The sequence below is a fragment of the Protopterus annectens genome, chromosome 11.part0, assembly GCF_019279795.1.
Source record: "Protopterus annectens isolate FY-2018-M chromosome 11.part0, PAN1.0, whole genome shotgun sequence".
Lineage (NCBI taxonomy): Eukaryota > Metazoa > Chordata > Ceratodontiformes > Protopteridae > Protopterus > Protopterus annectens.
Genome location: NC_056745.1, coordinates 465,610,357 through 465,629,514, shown reverse-complemented (window position 1 = coordinate 465,629,514; position 19,158 = coordinate 465,610,357). Strand labels below are relative to the sequence as shown.

The 19,158-nt window shown below is 45.7% G+C and overlaps 1 protein-coding gene across 6 annotated transcripts in view; it reads left to right on the top strand.

Annotated features, from left to right (window-relative positions):
• SEPHS1 (selenophosphate synthetase 1) overlaps positions 1-19,158 on the top strand; it is a 935,453-nt gene that overhangs the window by 561,405 nt on the left and 354,890 nt on the right. For all 6 annotated transcript variants that reach the window (XM_044087973.1, XM_044087969.1, XM_044087972.1 and 3 more), the window contains one exon: positions 3,020-3,110. In XM_044087973.1, coding sequence (XP_043943908.1) covers positions 3,020-3,110 — 91 coding nt within the window. The remainder of the gene's footprint in view (positions 1-3,019; positions 3,111-19,158) is intronic.

Genomic DNA, 19,158 nt, shown 5'->3' with positions numbered 1-19,158 from the left:
CTAAGAACTGGTCCTTTCCAGTACCCACTAGAGCCGCTCAGGCAAACCCAGACATTCCAAAGGCTCCAGGTTTCAGTCACAAGGAACTTATAGAACAAAGTAATGGGGTGCCTCCACCTCCAAATCTGGAAGTAACAAGGCACCTTCCTACGGTAAACCGTCTCAATGACTTTCCACTGCAATCACCAAGCACTTATCTTTTGGCCGCCTCTTTGGGGGAAAACTGGCAATTCATGCACAAAACTGGCAATTGATTACCCAGGACAAATGGGTTTTAAATATAGTATCCCAGGGATACAGATTTCATTTCCGCATGTTGCCAATCCCAAATGGATGGACAGATCTACCTCCATATCAGTGGGCAGAGGCCCAGAAACAAGTTATGTCCCTCATGAATATGGGGGCTATTCAACCAGTACCAGAAAAGGAAAAGGGACAAGGTTTTTATTCAAGACTTTTCCTGGTACCCAGAAAAAACAAATCATGGCGTCCAATTCTGGACTTATCCATTCTAAATACATTTCTGGACATTCCAAAATTCAAGATGCTGACTCCAACAGTTACTACCTATGCTAGGCAAGGATGCCTGATTGGTAACTCTAGACTTAAAAGAGGCTTACCTGCATATCCTAATCGGGGAATCTTGCAGAAGATACCTCCGTTTCAAAGCAGGCTATTTGCATTTTGCAGGCAAAGAAATATTCAAATTTATCCATACCTGGACGATTGTCTAATTCAGGCAGAAAACAAGGACACTCTTCTAAAACATCTTGCGTTTGTAAAAAGGCTTCTAACTTGTCTAGAGTGCACCATAAACGAAAAGAAATCACAACTGGTACCCTCTCAAATAGTTACATTCCTGGGTGCAAGCTTGAATACAACTGCTCAGATGACTTACCTTACGCCAGAAAAACAAATTCAATTGATGACTTACTTCAAACAGGTGGCCACAAAAACCCAGCTATCTGCAAGACAAATTCTGCAGGCCTTGGGGTTCATGGCCTCCTGCATTCTTCTAATTCCATATGCAAGACTGCATATGAGGAAACTTCAATGGTACCTAAAAAGCTTATGGAGTCAACATTGTCACAGCCTGGAAACTATTCCGATCATTCCTTGCCTGCAGCTAAGAGTTCCTATGGTGGGCAGAGGCCTGCCACCAAAACAAGGGACTGTCATTCATTCCACCCCCTGCCGCCCAAACCCTGACCACAGACACATCAGATTATGCTGGGGGGGGGGGGGGGGCACATCTGGCATGGAGATGCATTCAGGGCCAATGGAGCCCAAATCAAATGCACCTACATATCAATCAGAAAGAGATGCTAGCTGTACAGAATGCTCTGACAACCTTCAAGGACTATCTTCATCCAGGACAACTACTGATAAAGACAGACAACACCACAGTCATGTGGTACATAAACAAGCGGGGGGGGGGGTACCCATTCCTACCCTCTTTGCAGACTAGCCATGACATTGTGGAACACTGCCTTGACTTATCAAATACATCTACAAGCTCAATTCCTGCCAGGAAAGCAGAATACTCTGGCAGACGAACTAAGCAGAAATCTTATGGACCACACGAATGGAAACTGGATCCACAAATCTTCAACATGTTGACACGCAAATGGGGGAGCCCAGACATTTGGACAAATTCTGCACAAGAATTCATCACAAAAAAGCTTGGAAAATGGATGCTCTATCCTTCAGCTGGAAACACCTATCAGTCTATGCCTTTCCCCCTCTGCCTCTGCTCTCCAAAGTCTTACTAAAAGCCAGACAGGAAAAACCAAAAATGATTCTGATTGCTCCAGACTGGCCTCGCCAACACTGGTACCCACTCCTACGCAATATGTCGCACCTTCCTCCATGGTACCTGCCTCAGACACCTTACTTACCATCTCAGCAGAACTATCAAATTCTGCACACTCCGCTCCAAACTGTGAATCTTGCAGCATGGCTAATCAACTAATTTCACCAGTTACATCTCTCAGCAAACCTGTGATGGAGGTCATTTTGAAGGCTAGAAGGCCTAGTACTAGAAAATCTTATGCTGACAAAAAGATTCTGTGCCTGGAACCAAGCACAAGGAATAAGCACAGCAATGCCCAATATTCCTCAGATTCTGCAATACTTAATTGAGATGCTTCACAAGGGCCTATCTTTTTCTTCCATAAAATTCCATGCCTCTGCCATTTCAGCTCATTATAACACAGAACCCTCCTCTCTTCTCTCATCCACTGTTTAAGCAGGTCCTCAGAGGGGCCAAAAATTTGAGACCACCCAGGAGAGCTCCAACCCCAGCCTGGGACCTTAACTTTTTGTCTTGGAGAAACTCACTCTACCTCCTTTCGAGCCAGCTGCTACTTGTGCACGTATTATGCTCCTTTGATGTAGAGGTGCATTGATGGACCCCTTCAGTTATGAGTTAGCCTTTTATATACATAATGGTGTTCTTTATGTGTTGTTTTCTGGACCCTTCTGTTTGGATAAGTGTGGGTCCCCACTGAGTAATCATCCTTACCCATTTTTCTTTCTGACTTTAATGGGGGTGTATGCGCATTTTTAATGGTTTTCTAGCTGGCAAAAAGTAAGCATAAGAAGATGCACATTACACGCCGCTTTACAATATGATTTCATTTGTTGTGGGCTGGTAATTGGGCACGTGGGGTGAAGGTCAGTACAGCTTTGGAATTCTGGTCTGAACAAGCTGTCACCTGTGGCAGAATAGGACTGTAGTAATGATCCATTTACTTCAGAATCTGCTGTTATGGTGAGTTGCTTACACAGCTGTACATTATCCTTTAAGCTATAGTACGTAATGTTCATTTCATTTTATTCTTTGTGTTTAAGCAACAGCTCCAGATTACAGATTTCAGCAGTGAGGTCTAATAATTGTAATGTAATTTCTTTGCCCTGAAAAGGAGAGGTTTGAAAGTGTTGTATATGCAGTTGTAGAACTTGTCAATGAGCGATACCCATTTGCATTAACTTACTACACTTTTTTCTTTTTTTGTAGGCCAGACAATGCAGTGCCAGGAGATGTCCTTGTTTTGACAAAACCCCTTGGAACACAGGTTGCTGTAGCAGTTCATCAGTGGTTAGATATTGTAAGTAATATTTTGTGGTTGCATATTTCAAAGGTTACTCTGTTTGAAACCGATTACTGGTAAACCATCTATAGGAGGTTTGTCTGATATCTGAAGCAAGCAGTTTTTTTCCCCCATTCCATTGAGTCGGATATCTTCCTTTGTAGTATTAGGGAAGGGATAGGTTAGCTGTGTCTTTATTTGCTCCCTACAAGAATCGGGCCGATTTTATGTGAAAATTTAGTTTTATTCTAAGATTGTTATTTAAGAGCTTGCGAGTTTGTAAATAGGGTGCAGTCCTCTCTCTTTTTCCACCATATATTGTGATATAGTGGAGTTGCAAGACCTGTCATTCAGTAATGCTCATAGGTGGATACAGGAAGAGTTGGAAGATCTCTGTTATAATTTAGATGACTTGTAGGTGGATCCAAAGTAACCCTAGGAGGAGAACAATAATTACAAGAGAATGGACCCACACACATGCAGGTGTCGTCAGTACTGCTTTGAAATTCTGGTATTACCCATTGCCTTTCACTATAAATGCCTTACAGAGAGATGCAAGCAGGGGCTTGGTCTGCAAGAGCCATACAGGCTGGAGCATGATACCCTGACAAGGGCCTGTATAAGAGAAATTCCACGGACTTTAAAAGCAGAGAAGACTTATCCCAGAAAGTCTGGAGCACCAGCGGTAAGGTCCAAGGGGTCTTGAAGGAAGATATCCTGAAACAAGACCAGAGACGCAGGCAACACGTGCCTCTACACTTTGTAATTGAGACTGACAGTATCTGAGTTATTTAACTTTACTGAAACATCTAAGTACTGTTATCTAAGTTTGAGAACTATGAAATACTTTCAGATCTGATGTCAGTCTTAACTTAATCCTTGACTGTGGGTTCAGTTCTGTATATCGGAACTGACTCTGCCTTTATTTCAGCTCGCACCCTCCAAAACACTTTACCAGTAATGATCCTCGCAGGATTACCTCAGATCTCATTTGCCACTTACAGTGCCAGAAGTGTCTATCAAAACAGCTATCGAGCAGGCTAATTCTTCTTTTTTGTAAGTAAGATTTCTCTTTAAATTTCCTTTTTAGTGACTTCTTTCCTTTTTTTCTTACACCCATCTCTATTACCACTTTCGTTTCTTAACATAAGTAGTGTTTCCTTGTAAATACCAACATTGGTATTTTTTCTCCCTTACTGTTAAAATCCTTCTTTGTTCCATTATTGGTACCTTTACTTCATTTCCTTTCATTTTCATTCTTTAATGTTAGGTAAATTTCTCATAACATTGTTGGTACAAGTTTTCCTTTAAAAAAAAAAAAAACAATCAAAACAAAATATCTTACTTTCTTTTTCTGCCTGTGTATTTATTTGTAATGTCTGAAAAAAATCAAAGGAACTTCTGGTTTCAAGAGATGACAGAAGTATGAGCATAAATTACCCATCTCGGGCAGACACACCTTATGTGTGTATTGTTTGGGCCCAGTGCACCTTCAAGAAGACTGTGCCATCTGTCACAGCTATAATCACCAGGCCCTTATTGAGAGAAAAAACAAGCTCATTCTAAAAGGACTTAATACATCTTTCGACGAGGCCATATCTGGTTCTTCAAAATCAAACATGGACGTTAGCTCCCCTTCATCTTGATCCTAATCTAAAATTGGACATTCTAAAAAGAGGAGCAGCTTGGTGCTGACAGTATCTTCTGCATTGTTATCAAAAATGCCTAAGACTACCCCGGTTCCTACAGATTCATCGGAACCGACTGGGGTAAAGACTTTACCTTCGGTGCCTATCTCTGCACCGACAGGTTTGGCACTGACTACTACTGTTTCAGAGCAGACATCTTCGAAACCAGAAGAATTCCTCTTTAAAGATAGACCACATACTAGGTATTCCTCCTCACTAGACCTTTTTGTAGACCGACCTCCAAGCCCCTTCTTAGAGAAACCCAGATCCCAGTCAACCTCTTCAGTCTGTTCCACCAAGAACCTCACGGAATCTGATATTTTGAGGCTGGTGGCAAGGAGATTGTCCACTAATACAGTTCCTAGCCTATGTGGCTCTGGAACCTTACCTATCTCGACTCCAATGATCGTTCTTTCTCTGACTCCAGCTGAGCCATCAGAGTTCCCAGTGTTGACAGTCACAATTTCGACAGTCTCTATGCCAATCAGAGCTGCTTTTCTGGTACCGAAAACAGCATTGAGCTCTTCATTTCTGTCAGAACCAGAGACCTCCCAAGGTCACAGTTTCATTGCCGGTTCTGGGGGGCATAGTTCCATTCTGGTGCTGGAGCAGTCCATGTCCCTCGGAGCATCAGCACACATTTGCTCAACACCAGCTTCGGCTTCAAAGCGGCCTCCTTGGTGCAGGATAGGGCCACAGTTCCAAAGAAGTATATTTCAGTTCTGGGCTCCCATTCCTCTATGGGGGGGGGGGGCTGCCTTCCAGGTCATGGAGAGGGCCTTGTCCACTGCAGGTATACAGTCGACACCACTTTCATCAGACCAACAGCCCTGCCCTTCCCCTCACCCAGAGTTTCCTCCAGCCTCTACCCTGGGACAGCGGGCACAGAAGCCTCAGGATCCAACCATACTGGTCATGGCCTCTTCAGAAAACTCTTCGGCCCATCCTACTGAAGAGGTACCCCTGAAGAGGAAGTACAAGAGCAAGCACTTGGACTTCCTTGAAGAGTCTTTCACTGAAGATACCGATTAAGGGTGAGGTTCCCCAAAATCATCCTCAGACGATGTCTCCTTTGGAGATATTCTAGAGATCCTGAAACAGAGAGATGGCTGGACATCCCTTCAGCCTTCCTCAGAGGAGTCTGTATGCCTATAGGCTTTCCATGCCCAACCTTCTGCCTCCTTGGTCTCTCCATCTGCTGACAATCTGATTAAATTGATTACACATTGGGCTTAGAAGATTCTGTCGAGCCAGTCCCAAGGAGACCAGACCATATTTTGTCAGCTCCTCAGGATCAGCAGCATTGGGCCAAAGGGAATACCAGTAGATGCCATGGTCGTAGTGGCAGCCACCAGAAAGGCACTTGCTGATGAAAGTCCTACCATCCAGCCTCCTAATAGAGTCTAGGATGATGGATAGATTTTGGAAGCACATATACGCTTGATCTACCTTCACCCTAAGGTCCTTGAATTACATGGCACATTTCATGAGACTTCAATGAGATCTGATAAAGAACTATCAGATACTCTGACAGGAACAGTAGCTGAAGGGGTTCAAGAAAAGGTAACTTCTCAGCTGGCAACCTTAGATTCTGTTTGCAACTCATCCGTGAGGCTTTTACTGCACATGCAGCTGAAGGGATTGCGAGGGCAGCAGGTACGGATGTAGCCATTAGAAAACATGTGTGGATGCACTTATGTGAATTCGCAGAGCCCTTTAAATTTTCTTTCATCAACACTCCCTTTGACAGAACATCCCTTTATGGCCTCAAAGTTAGACACCCTTGCCAGATGCGAAAAAGATGGAAAGACCCTTTCTGCCATGGGCATATGCTTTTTCACTCCTCAGTGGTCTTACGCCAGGAACAAGAATAGTGGGAAGCTATGGTTCAAGAAGTCCCAATGACTTTTCCATGACTCACATGGCAACGACTTCCCTGGGGCAGAGGGGGGGGGGGTAACAATGTAAATGCCATGCACGAGGTAGAGGTGGCCCACAAAATCAGGACTCCAGGGATTTTTTCCCTGATAACTCCTGTCAGCGCTCCTGAATGGAGGCCCAATTACTGTCCTCTGGAGGCAGTTGGGGGACAGTTTTCCCTGCACCTACCTGCCTGTCTCAGGATAACAACGGACATTTGGGTGCAGAGGATCATAACCAGAGGTTACAATATTCCTTTCTCAGAAAAACCCAGAAAATTTAAGAGAATCCCAGACACTCCACCCAGTCACAGAGATGCAGCAGTCTTAGAAATTCAAAAACTGCTCAACAAGAGAGGCATCCAGGCAATCCCACCAGACCAGATAGGATCCGGAGTTTACTCAAGATTCTTTCTAGTGCCAAAGAAAACCGGGGACTGGAGACAGATTTTGGATCTCAGTTAGTTCAACAAATCAGTGCAGTAAACCAAATTCCGGATGGTCACAGTTAAGTCTATACTTCTTTTCTTAGGAAAAGACTATTGGATGTGCTCAGTAGAGCTTCAGGATGTGTATTTTCACATAAAAATGGACAAGCGATCCAGAAGATTCATGCACTTCCAGCTGGGAAGCCGGTCATTATCAGTTCAGAGCCCTGCCCGTTGGTCTCGTCACAGCCCCCAGGATGTTCACTAAATGCATGGCAGTGGTAGCCGCCCACTTCTAACTACAAGGATTCCATGTGTTTTTCTTTACGTAGACAACTGGCTCCTCACTGCTCCTACCAGGCATCTACTTTTGCAGGCAAGAGACTATGTTCTTCAAACTTGTTCCTCATTGGGGATCACTCAAAACTATGAAAAATCCCATGTTGAGCCAAGACAGCAATTGGAATTCATAGGAACGATGCTAAACACAAACACCAGCATCACATCTCTTCTCCCAGAAAGACTTCAAAGAATAAGATTGCATAAGATCGCAAGTCAGTCAGTCATTCACTGTGAAAAAGGGATTCCAAGTCTGTTGCTACAAACTCTAGGATCAATGTCAATCTCAATCACTTTAGTTCCCCTTGCAAGATATCACACGCGGATTCTTCAGTGGCTCTTGATGTCCCAATGATCGTTACTGAATCAGCCAATGTCCCATCTGGTATCAATCACCAACTTATGCAAGAGGAGTTGGTGGCTTCACTCCAACAAAATTTTGTCAGTCACACCCTTTGTCTCTCTTCATCCCCAAGCCATAGTGACCATAGACGCGTCCCAGATAGGGTGGGGGTGGGGGGGCATTATCTGATAAAGACAGTCCAAGGCTCTTGGTCCCAGCTAGAGGCCAATTTGCACATCAATTTTCTAGAGATGACAGCAGTGCTGGTGTTCATCGTGTTACCCTGCTGCAGTCATCACACTTGGGTTATCCTGCCGTCAGGTGGTCCCGCAGTCTGTCCGAATTCCAAAGTCTTGGTCCGGCGTCGGTTGCTGTCGCTTCCACCCTGACGTCAGTACGCCAGGGGTATATAAGAGGCATCTGACGCCATTTTCTTCAGTCTTTCTTGCCGTGCGGTGCCCGAAGCAGAAGCAGTTCGCAAGTGCCGGTCGGCCGACACCTGAGATTTTCGAATCGAGTTTCAGTCCGAAGTCTTCAAAGCTAAGTACCCCATTGGGGAACCTTTTCTTGCCTCAGTCCGATGTCAGAAAAAGTTAACAACTGCATTTCTTGTGGGAAGCAAATACCTCATAAGGACTTTCATTCTTTTTGTATACCTTGCCTAGGCTCAGACCACGACGTCACTGGTTGTCGGTTTTGTGCTAGGTTCAATAAGCGAACTATTAAGCGACACTTTGATTTCGCACAACACTACTTCGGTAGGAAATTTAATTATACTATGCCGTTGGAGCAACCGACTACCGGAGTGCATAAAAAACGCAAAGGTAAAGAAAGGCAGCCTAGATCCAAGCCAGACACCGAGCCTTCGGCTGGGCCGGTCACCGGTTCTCCGGTTTTCAGTGAGGCACCTACGCAGCCCCTGGCTACCGCTGAGTTGGATCCCCAGACCACTTTGGATTCTCCAGCAGAGAGTTCTAGGCCGATGCAGCCATTTTCTTTAGGCCCTACCGACGACATTGCAGTAGGAGAAGCTGGTGCTGTAGAAACACCTTCGGTTTCTGAAGGTGTCTTCAGACCGACTACTCTCACCGTAAAATCTTATGCTAAGCTTAAGACTCCTCTAAAACCAAAAAAGACTTCTTTTCAGTCTCCAGGTCAAGGCCCTATGCCTAAGAAACAGATGCTTAAAATGGCTGAAGATTTAATTTCTTTGATCAGGGGTTCCCAACACCCCCCCCCCCGACAAAAGGCCTAGACAAGAGGAAGATTATGCCTCCTCTGATCAAGTGTCTGTTTCCTCAGGCTCCTCGGAGGAACAGGATTACTCTTTTCCCCCTTATGAAGATTCTGATGCTGAAGACTCCATTCCCTCAGCTTCTCCCCCCTGAAGATTATTCCTTTGGGGGAACCTTGCATACCATGAGGGAACATTTCCACTGGGAAGGTCAGGACTATTCCGACTCAAAGAAAAGGCTCCGAGAATTTCTTTTACTCCTCCAGCACAGACCCCTTGCTATCCCCCCAGTTTAGACATTGTGGATGATGTTTTCTTAGAATCTAGTCTAAATCCAGATTTTCTGCCTCCTGCTCCAACCAAACCAGATAGATACTATAGAGTGCCTGACTCACACAAATTCCTATACAAAAGCCCTGTTGCTGATCCAGAGACAATCTCCCAGGGTCCCAAAGGGGCTAAGGCTTCTATGGCTAAAAATCCTGTACCCTCTGAAAGGGACTCCAGAGCACTAGATAGGTGGGGGAAGAAGGTTTACACCTCAGCTACTCTAGCTATGAGAGCACTAAATTGTCAATTTCACATGCTTAAATACCAGCAATTCCTAATGTCTCAAATAAAACAAAAGATGGGCACGCACCCTCAACAGTCTAAATTCAAGGAAATGCAGGATCTGTTGCATGCAGCTGAAAAGGTGGGCTAACATACTTTACAATGTGGTTTTGATGCCTTGGAAGCTTCCTCTAGAGCAGCTGTTACTGGGTCTGTTGTACGTAGGCATGCTTGGTTAAAGGAACAATCTCTGCCTGATCATGTTAAAGCAAATTACTAGATACACCCTTACAGCAGGATGTCTTATTTGGGGTTAAAGCAGAGGAGGTTTTAAAGAAAATGGAGGATAAGGCAAAATCTATGCAGACGGTCAAGGATTTCTTACAAGTGCAGCCCCCACGCTTCAGCAGAAATTGGCCAACAAAAAATTGGTCCTTTCCAGCTTCTGACAGACTGCAGAGGGGTAAATACAGGCGCCCAAGGGGCAGAGGACAAGCACAAATCCCTTACAAACCTCGCCAATGGGGCACTGCAACACAGAAGGGAGGAGAAGACAGGCCACAAACTACTGGAAGGCAAACACAATGACTTATACCTCAAACTGCCAAGCAAAACTCTCTTGGCAGCTCCCTTGGGAGGAAAGTTAGCACTTTTTGCAGACAACTGGCGCATCGTCACAAAGGACAAATGGGTCCTAGACATTATCTCACAAGGATACAGATTCCATTTCCACACATTGCCAAGGATAAAAGGAATGCCAAACCTGCCACAAAATCAATGGGCAGAGGCACAAAAACAAATTACAGCTCTCATGGACATGAGAGCCATTCAACTGGTACTTAGGAGCAAGGCCAAGGATTTTACTCAAGGCTCTTTCTAGTCCCCAGAAAGGACAATGCTTGGAGACCCATTCTGGACCTTTCAATTTTAAACACCTTCTTGCAAGTACCCAAATTCAAGATGCTAACTCTACAGCAGCTTCTTCCCATGTTGGGCAAGAAAGCTTGGCTAGTAACGTTGGACCTCAAGGAGGCATACCTGCATGTCCCTATCAGACAAAATTGCAGAAGATACCTCCTTTCATTGCAGGTTCAACCCATTACCAATTCTCTGCACTGCCCTTTGGCTTATCTACTGCGCCCATTGTCTTCACAAAATGCCTGGCTCCAGTAATTGCATACTGCAGACAAAGAGGAATTCAAATATACCCATACCTGGACGACGGCCTCATCCAAGCAAAAAGCAAGGACATTCTCTTACAACACCTGGCTTTTGTAAAACATCTTCTAAGTTGCCTAGGGTACACAGTAAACGAAAAGAAATCAAAACTAGTGCCCTCACAAAATATGACATTCCTGGGTGCCAGCTTGAATACAACGGCCCAGATGGCTTATCTGACGCCAGACAAACAACTACAATTAACTCAATACTTCAGAGCAATGGCAACAAAGACCCAACTCCCTGCAAGAAAAATTCTACAGGCCTTGTGCTTCATGGCATCTTGCATACTACTAATACCATTTGCAAAACTGCATATGAGGAAATTACAATGGTACCTAAAAAGCGTATGGACTCAACACAGCCACAGCTTGGAAACAATGATACCTCTCATTCCCTGCCTTCAACAGAAGTTTCTATGGTGGTCACAGGCATGTCACCTCAACAAGGGTCAGCCTTTCACCTTACCCCCACCCAGGCAAACTATGACAACAGATGCATCGGACTATGCCTGGGGGGGCACACATGGCAGGACGGTGCATTCAAGGCATATGGACTGCAGATCAAAGGAATCTGCACATCAATCAAAAAGAAATGCTAGCTGTACAAAATGCTCTGACAGCCTTCAAGGACCTCTTACATCCAGGACAGCTTATTATAAGGACAGACAACACCACAGTAATGTGGTACATAAACAAGCAAGGGGGTACACACTCCTACCCTCTATGCAGGCAAGCAATGACCTTGTGGAACACAGCACTGGCTTACCAAGCTCAATTCCTGACAGGAAAAAAGAACACATTGGCAGACGACCTAAGCAGAAACATCATGGATCCCCACGAGTGGAAACTGGATCCACAAGTATTTGCAATGATAACTCAAAAATGGGGGCTCCCAGACATAGACCTGTTTGCCAGCCCCCAAAACTATCAACTAACAAAATTTTGCACAAGGACTTTTCACCATCAAGCTTGGAAAGTGGGACGCACTCTCATTCAGTTGGAAAATGCTTATAGTATATGCCTTTCCTCCATTACCCCTTCTCACAAAGGTGCTGCTGAAAGTCAGGCTGGAGAGACCCCGAATGATGCTCATTGCCCCAGTCTGGCCACGCCAGCAGTGGTACCCACTATTAAGGAATATGGCCCAGGGCCCACCATGGATTCTACCACAAATTGCCCATCTGCTCACACAGCAAGACAATCCGATTCTACACAGCCAGCTGAAAACCTTAAACTTGGCTGCATGGCAGATCACCTAAGCAACCAGCCAGCTCCTCTCTCACAAGCTGTTATGGATGTTATTCTGGAGGCCAGGAGGCCCAGCACCAGGAAAGCGTACTCAGACAAATGGAAAAGGTTTTGTGCCTGGAACCAAGCTAAAGGCCAAAATACCCTTCAGCCTGATATACCTCAGATTCTGCAATATTTAACTGAGATGTTACACAAAGGGCTTTCTTTTTCATCTATTAAAATCCACGCCTCAGCTATTTCAGCTCACTACAACATGGATCCTCCCTTATTTTCACATCCACTCCTAAGGCAGTTTCTCAGAAGGGTCAAAAACATTAGGCCTCCCAGGAGAGCACCAACACCTACTTGGGACCTCAACTTTCTTCTGGAAAAACTTACGCTACCTCCTTTTGAGCCAGCTTTCTCAGCTGACTTAAAGTTTATATCATGGAGGACTGCCCTGCTGCTAGCAATTACTTCAGCGAGAAGAGTTTCAGAGCTTCAGGCACTAATGGCAGTAGAGCCTTTCCTCATTTTTCATCAAGACAGAGTTTCTCTACGATTTTCTCTACAAACTAACCCCTCCTTTATGCCTAAGGTGGTATCCAGTGTGGCTCTAAATCAAACCATCCATTTTACCCACCTTCTTTCCAAATCCACAGAACAAAGGAGAAAGACTCCTACATTCCTTGGACATTCACAGGCAGCTACATTACTACTTGGATAAAACTAAGGTTTTCAGAAAATCTGACCAGCTTTTTGTATCCTATGCTACAGCATCACAAGGAAAGGCCATCTCAAAACAGACCATTTCCAAATGGATAGGACATTGCATACGTTTTTGCTACACCCACCATGGAAAAACAGTTCCTGCTAGCATAAGGCCCCACTCTACCAGGGCAGCAGCTACATCTACAGCCTTACCTCAGTTGGGTGCCAACCAAGGATATTCTGGAAGCTGCAACTTGGAGTTCAGTACACACCTTCACCAAACATTACCACTTACATCTAAGACTAGAGCTAGCTTCGCCACTGCAGTTTTGCAGGGCCTTCTAGCCTCCTCTAACCCTGTTTGACTCCACCTCCAATCCTTAAGCTTTGGGATTCTACCCAAGTGTGATGACTGCAGCAGGGTAACACGATGAACATAGTACAGTTTTGTACCTACCATAAATGTAGATGTTCGAGTGTATACCCTGCTGCAGTCCAGGTTACCCTCCCTCCATCCCCTCCTAACTAAGACCTTTCTACACCTTAAAATCTGTTACAACCTTTGTGGTGTATTTGCTTATAGCTGGTGGGATTTTTTGTTTAGGCTACATTTTTTATTATTGGTACTATCTACTGACCACCATTTGGGGGGGGGGGGGGCACCTGACATCTGGGGCAAGAAAAACTGAAGAAAATGGCGTCTGATGCTTGTTATATACCCCTGGTGCACTGACGTCAGGGAGGAAGTGACAGCAACCGACGCCGGACCAAGACTTTGGAATTCGGGCCAACTGCGGGACCACCTGATGGCAGGATAACCCAAGTGTGATGACTGCTGCAGGGTATACACTTGAACATCTGCATTTATGGTAGGTACAAAACTGTACTTTAGCATTGCAAGCATTCCAAGAAACCCTCCCCTTAGGAATGCAATTCAAACAGACAACTTGTCAGTAGTCTGGTACATAAGCAAAGGGGAACCAGATCTTACCCTCTTTGTCGAGAAGCACTCAAGAGTATGGCAATGGGCAATTTCATCCGACCGCTTTCTAATTGCAACACATATTCCAGGGAGCTCCAATGTGATTGTGGACAAATTTGGCAGGACCATCCTAATGCCTCACAAGTGGTTTCTCAGTCCGTTGATGTTGGAAAAGATATTCTGCCAATGGAGCCAGCCCTGCTGCGATCTCTTTGCATTCCCCCTGAACAACAAATGCAGCAGCTACTTTGCCCTAATTCCCCCACTGGGAGAGTCACCGAGATACGCTGTCCTTCACGATTGCCCCCCCCCCCCCCCCAGTCTATTGTATGCCTTTCTCCCGATTCCTCTCATATCCCAGTTTCTACAAAAAGCCAGCAGGTCGAAGAACAAAATAATTATCATTGCCCTATTCTGGCCTCATCAGGTGTGATTTCCCTTTCTTTGGCCTCATCTAGTTCAGAAACCTTGGACACTGGACCCATATCCAGACCTTTTGTCCCATCCAGAATGACTAGTTCACCTAAATCTTCAAAATCTCAAGCTCCCTGAGTGGCTTCTCCAGATGTTCTTCGTGTTTCACTGTTGCAGTCATCACATTTGGGTTATCCATGCCAGGGTAGCCGCCGGCCTGAATACCAGAGACTTAATATTTCTGCGTCAGTTGCTGTCGCTTGAGGACTGACGTCAGGTCGTCAGTGATATAAAGTAAGGCAGCCAACGCCATTACATCAGTCTTTCTTGCCATGGAGCCCAAAGCAGAAGCAGTTCGCATGAGTGCTGGTCGGCCACTACCTGAGTTTTCATTTCTGAATTGAAGTTGAAGTTTTCTAAAGCTAAGTACCCCACTGGGGATCCTTTTTTCTTGCACTAACCGATGTCAGAAAAAGTTAATAATTGTCTTGCCTGCGGAAAGCAAATACCACACAGAGACTTCCACTCTTACTGCGTCACTTGTCTAGGCCCAGACCATGACGTCCCCCATTGTCGCTTCTGCCCTTTGTTTAATGCCAGAACTGTCCATCATTGGGCTCTTATTGTAACCAGATATTTTCATTTACAGTCCTCGAATATGGCTTCAGTAAGCCATCTGACAGTAGATGATCTGAAAAAACGTAAAGTTAAAGACAGAGACAGACTGCACAGGTCCAAACCTACTGACAACGCTTCGTTAAGCTAGTCGTCAATCCTCTGGTACTCAGTGAGGCACTTTTGCAGCCCCTGATGCCCGCCTCAGTTGATTTTCAGGCCGCTACCGTGACCCTTTCAGAGTCCGCAAAACTCTTCTTCATCTAAGGATCCTGCGGTCATCTCTACCTTGGATGTGTCCGGAGCCACTGAGCAGGCACCGGCTTCCGAGGAAGTCCTTCGCACCACCGAATCTCGACACAAACCGACATCATCTTTCGCGACTACCGTTCTTTCAAAAACAACCAAGTTCCTTGGGCCCAGGAAACTCACTCTCAGGTGCCTGCTACGTTCCCTCATTCTCAAATGCTAAAAATGGCAGAAGACCTTATCATGCTGATCAGGGGAAGCCAAGCTACCTCCTCAAAAAGGAAAAGAGATCTGTCCCCAAAGATGTGTCTGAACAAGCGTCTGATGAATCTGATGCATCTGACTATGAAGACATGCAACCCCTCTCCACTTATGAGGATTCTGATGCAGAGGAATCCATTCCTTCAGTCTCTCCCCCAGAGGATTTTTCCTTTGGGGAAACCTTGCATATTTTAAGGGGGCATTTACCCTCAGTCTAAAAAGAGACTTGGGGAATTCCTAGATCTTCCGCAACACAGACCCTTGGCGATCCCCCCAGTCCTGGATGTGGTGGATGATGTTTTCCTTGAATTCAGCTTGACTCCTGATGCCCTACCTCCTGCTCCCAGAAAACCAGACAGGTACTACAGAGTCCCTGACTCACACAAATATCTTTTAAAAATCCTACAGCTGACCCTGAGGTCATTTCTCAAGGGCCAAAAGGGATTAAAGCAACCTCTGCTAAGAATCCCACCCTCTCAGACAGGGATTCCCAAGCATTGGACAGATGGGGTAAAAAAGTATACATCTCTGCTACTCTTGCTATCAGGGCACTAAATTGTCAGTTCCATATGCTTAAATATCAGCAAACATACCTTGGAACTCCTTAAACAAAAAATGTCTTCCTTTCCTGCTTGGGCCGAATCAAAAGATTTACAAGACTTAATGCATTCTGCAATTCAAGTAGCTAAACACACTTTGCACTGTGGTTTTGACACCCTAGAAGCTTCTTGCAGGGCAGCAGTCACTGGGTCTGTCATTAGAAGACCTGCATGGCTCAAGGAACAACCCCTGCCAGACCATGTCAAATCTAAATTATTGGATGCCCCCTTGCACAAAGATAACTTATTTGGCACTAAGGCAGAAGAGGTCTTAAAATACATGGAAGAAAAAGCAAAATCTATGCAAACAGTTAGATTTTTTTACAGGTCCAGCCCGCTAGGTTCAGCAGGCATTTTCCCTCCAAGCACTGGTCCTTTCCTGCTCCGAGTAAACAGCCCCCCCCCCCCCAGACAGCAGCCCCAGGGAATGCAGAGATCTAAGCAGTGGACTACCTCCACTTCAAAACCAGGGAGTTCTACTCCACCCCCTTATGGTAAGAACTCGCAATAACTCACCTCCTCCAGACCTCCCCTCTGCCCACCTTCACTTACCCCTAGGAGGAAAACTCTCCTTTCATTCAAGCACTTGGGCCACCATTACTGAGGACCAATGGGTTCTGAACATTGTGTCTCAGGGATACAAATTCTCCTTCCACAGCCTTCCAACCCCAAAAGGGTTGTCAGATCTACCAACAAGTCAGTGGGCAGAGGCTCACAAACAGATCCATTCCCTGCTCTCTTTGAAGGCAGTAGAGCACATTCCTGCAGAACAGATAGGCCAGAAAAGAGGGCACCTGGCACCCCATCCTCGATCTATCCATTCTAAACACCTTCCTGGTGAAAAATGCCCACCCTCCAGCAGCTGCTACTCATGCTCTCCAAGGACACTTGGCTAGCCACCCTGGATCTAAAAGAGGCCTATCTCCACATTCCTATCAGGGAATCATGCAGAAGATATCAACGTTTAGGGGAAGGATCTCAACACTTTCAGTTCTCTGCACTTCCCTTTGGCTTATCTACTGCTCCCAGAGTTTTCACAAAATGCCTGGCTCCAGCCATTGTCTATTGCAGACAAAGAAATATTCAAATTTACCCATACTTAGATGACTGCCTTATTCAGGCAGAAAGCCAGGAAAAGCTGCTCAAGCACCTGGCCTTTGTAAAGAGCCTACTCACCTCCCTAGGTACACAATCAACGAAAAGAAATCAAAACAGGTGCCCACCCAAAGGATAATCTTCCTGGGAGCAAGTCTGGACATAGCATCCCAGATGACATACCTTACACCAGAAAAATAAATTTTCCTGTCAGCCTACTTCTCTCAACTGGCCACCAGGCCCCAGCTTTCTGCAGGGAAAATCCTGCAAGCTCTGGGGTTCATGGCATCTTGCATACTCCTCATTCCATATGCCAGACTGCATATGACGAAACTTCATTGGTACCTAAAGAGCCTTTGATATCAACACTCTCAAGACCTGGAAACACTTCCACCGCTAATTCCTTGCCTCAGAAAGGAATTTATTTGGTGGGAAACAGCATGCTCCCACAACAAGAGACTGCCCTTCACCCCACACCCCGCCACCCAAACCCTCACCACAGACGCATCAGAGTATGCTTGGGGTGCACACCTGGACGGCAGGTGCATACAGGGCCAGTGGAGCCCACAGCAAATCCCCCTACACATCAATCAAAAAGATGATGGCTGTGCAGCACGCCTTGATAGCATTCAAACCCCTTCTCTCTCCAGGGGTTCTCCTGATCAAAACAGACAACAACACTATGATGTGGTACATCAACAAGCAGGGAGGGACTCCCTCCTATACTCTATGCAGGCTGGTCATGACCCTTTGGCTCACAGCCTCTTCCATGCAACTACACCTGTTAGCACAGTACCTACCAGGCTGTCTCAACTCCCTGGCAGACCAATTAAGCAGAAACCTTCTGGACCCTCATGAGTGGCAGTTCAACAGAAGCACCTGCACCCTAATAACACAGAAATGGGGAACCCCAAAGGTCAACCTCTTTGCCTCCCACACCAACCACCAGCTCAGCAAATTCTGCACCAGGGAGCATCACTGCATGGCTTGCAAAGTGGATGCCCTGTCCTTTAAGGAGAATTCATGCATCCCCAATTGCAGGCACTCAGTTTGGCAACTTGGCTTATTCCCTAACCCCAAACCAATCTGCCATCCTCAGTAAACAGGTTCTGGATGTTATCCGTGAGGCCAGACTGCCTAGCACTATAAAGTCTTGTGCAGATAAATGGAAAAGGTTCTGCACCTGGATCCAGGCTAAGGGGGCCAATACGACATAGCCCTCCATTCCTCTCATCCTGGATTACTTAGCTGACCTACTACACAGTGGTCTCTCTTTTTCCTCCATAAAAATTCATGCCTCTGCTATTTCTGCTCATTTTCCCACTGAGCAGCCCCTCACACCCATTGATCAAACAGTTCCTCAGATGGACTAGCAACTTGAGGCCCCCCCAGAAGGGCACCAACACCAGCTTGGGACCTTAACTTTGTCTCGGAAGAGCTCACCCTACCTCCTTTCAAACCAGCTTCTTCTGCAGAGCTAAAATTTCTCTCCTGGAAGACAGCCTTCCTTCTGGCCATCACTACAGCCACGAAGAACATAGTACAGTTGTGTACACTTAACCATAAATGTAAATGTTCGAGTGCATTCACTGTTGCAGTCCTGGATGTCCTTCAAGGATGCATCTGCAGTCCTTACAAATGGGTTGTCCTGTCGTCAGGCAGCCCTTCGGTCGGACTGCAGATGCTATCCTGTTCGGACATCTACATTTATGGTAGGTACAAAACTGTACTTTTCACTCTGTCCATCCCCCTTTTATCTCTTTCTCCTTTTGTTACCATTCTTCCTTGCTGTTCTCCTTTCCTTACAAGGGACATATTGGTATTTATTTTCCACTGGTGGGGTTCTTCCACCAGAACCTGGCCTCCTACTTTGGGGGCTCCTGACAAGTTAGGGCAAGAAAAACTGATGTAATGGCGTTGGGTGCTTTACTTTATACCACTGATGACCTGACATCAGTCCTCAAGCAACAGCAAGCAATGCAGAAATTCTAAGTCTCTAGTATTCGTGCCCGCCAAGGGCTACCTTGGCAGGGATAACCCAAATGTGATGACTGCAACACATTTATGATAAGTGTACACAACTGTACTTTCCAGTGATTGCCAGGCATTCTACTCTCACTTCCCCAGTTCAAAGAGTTGTTCTAGCCTCCCACAAACCTTTGACTAGAAGGTTGTACTTCAGCAAGT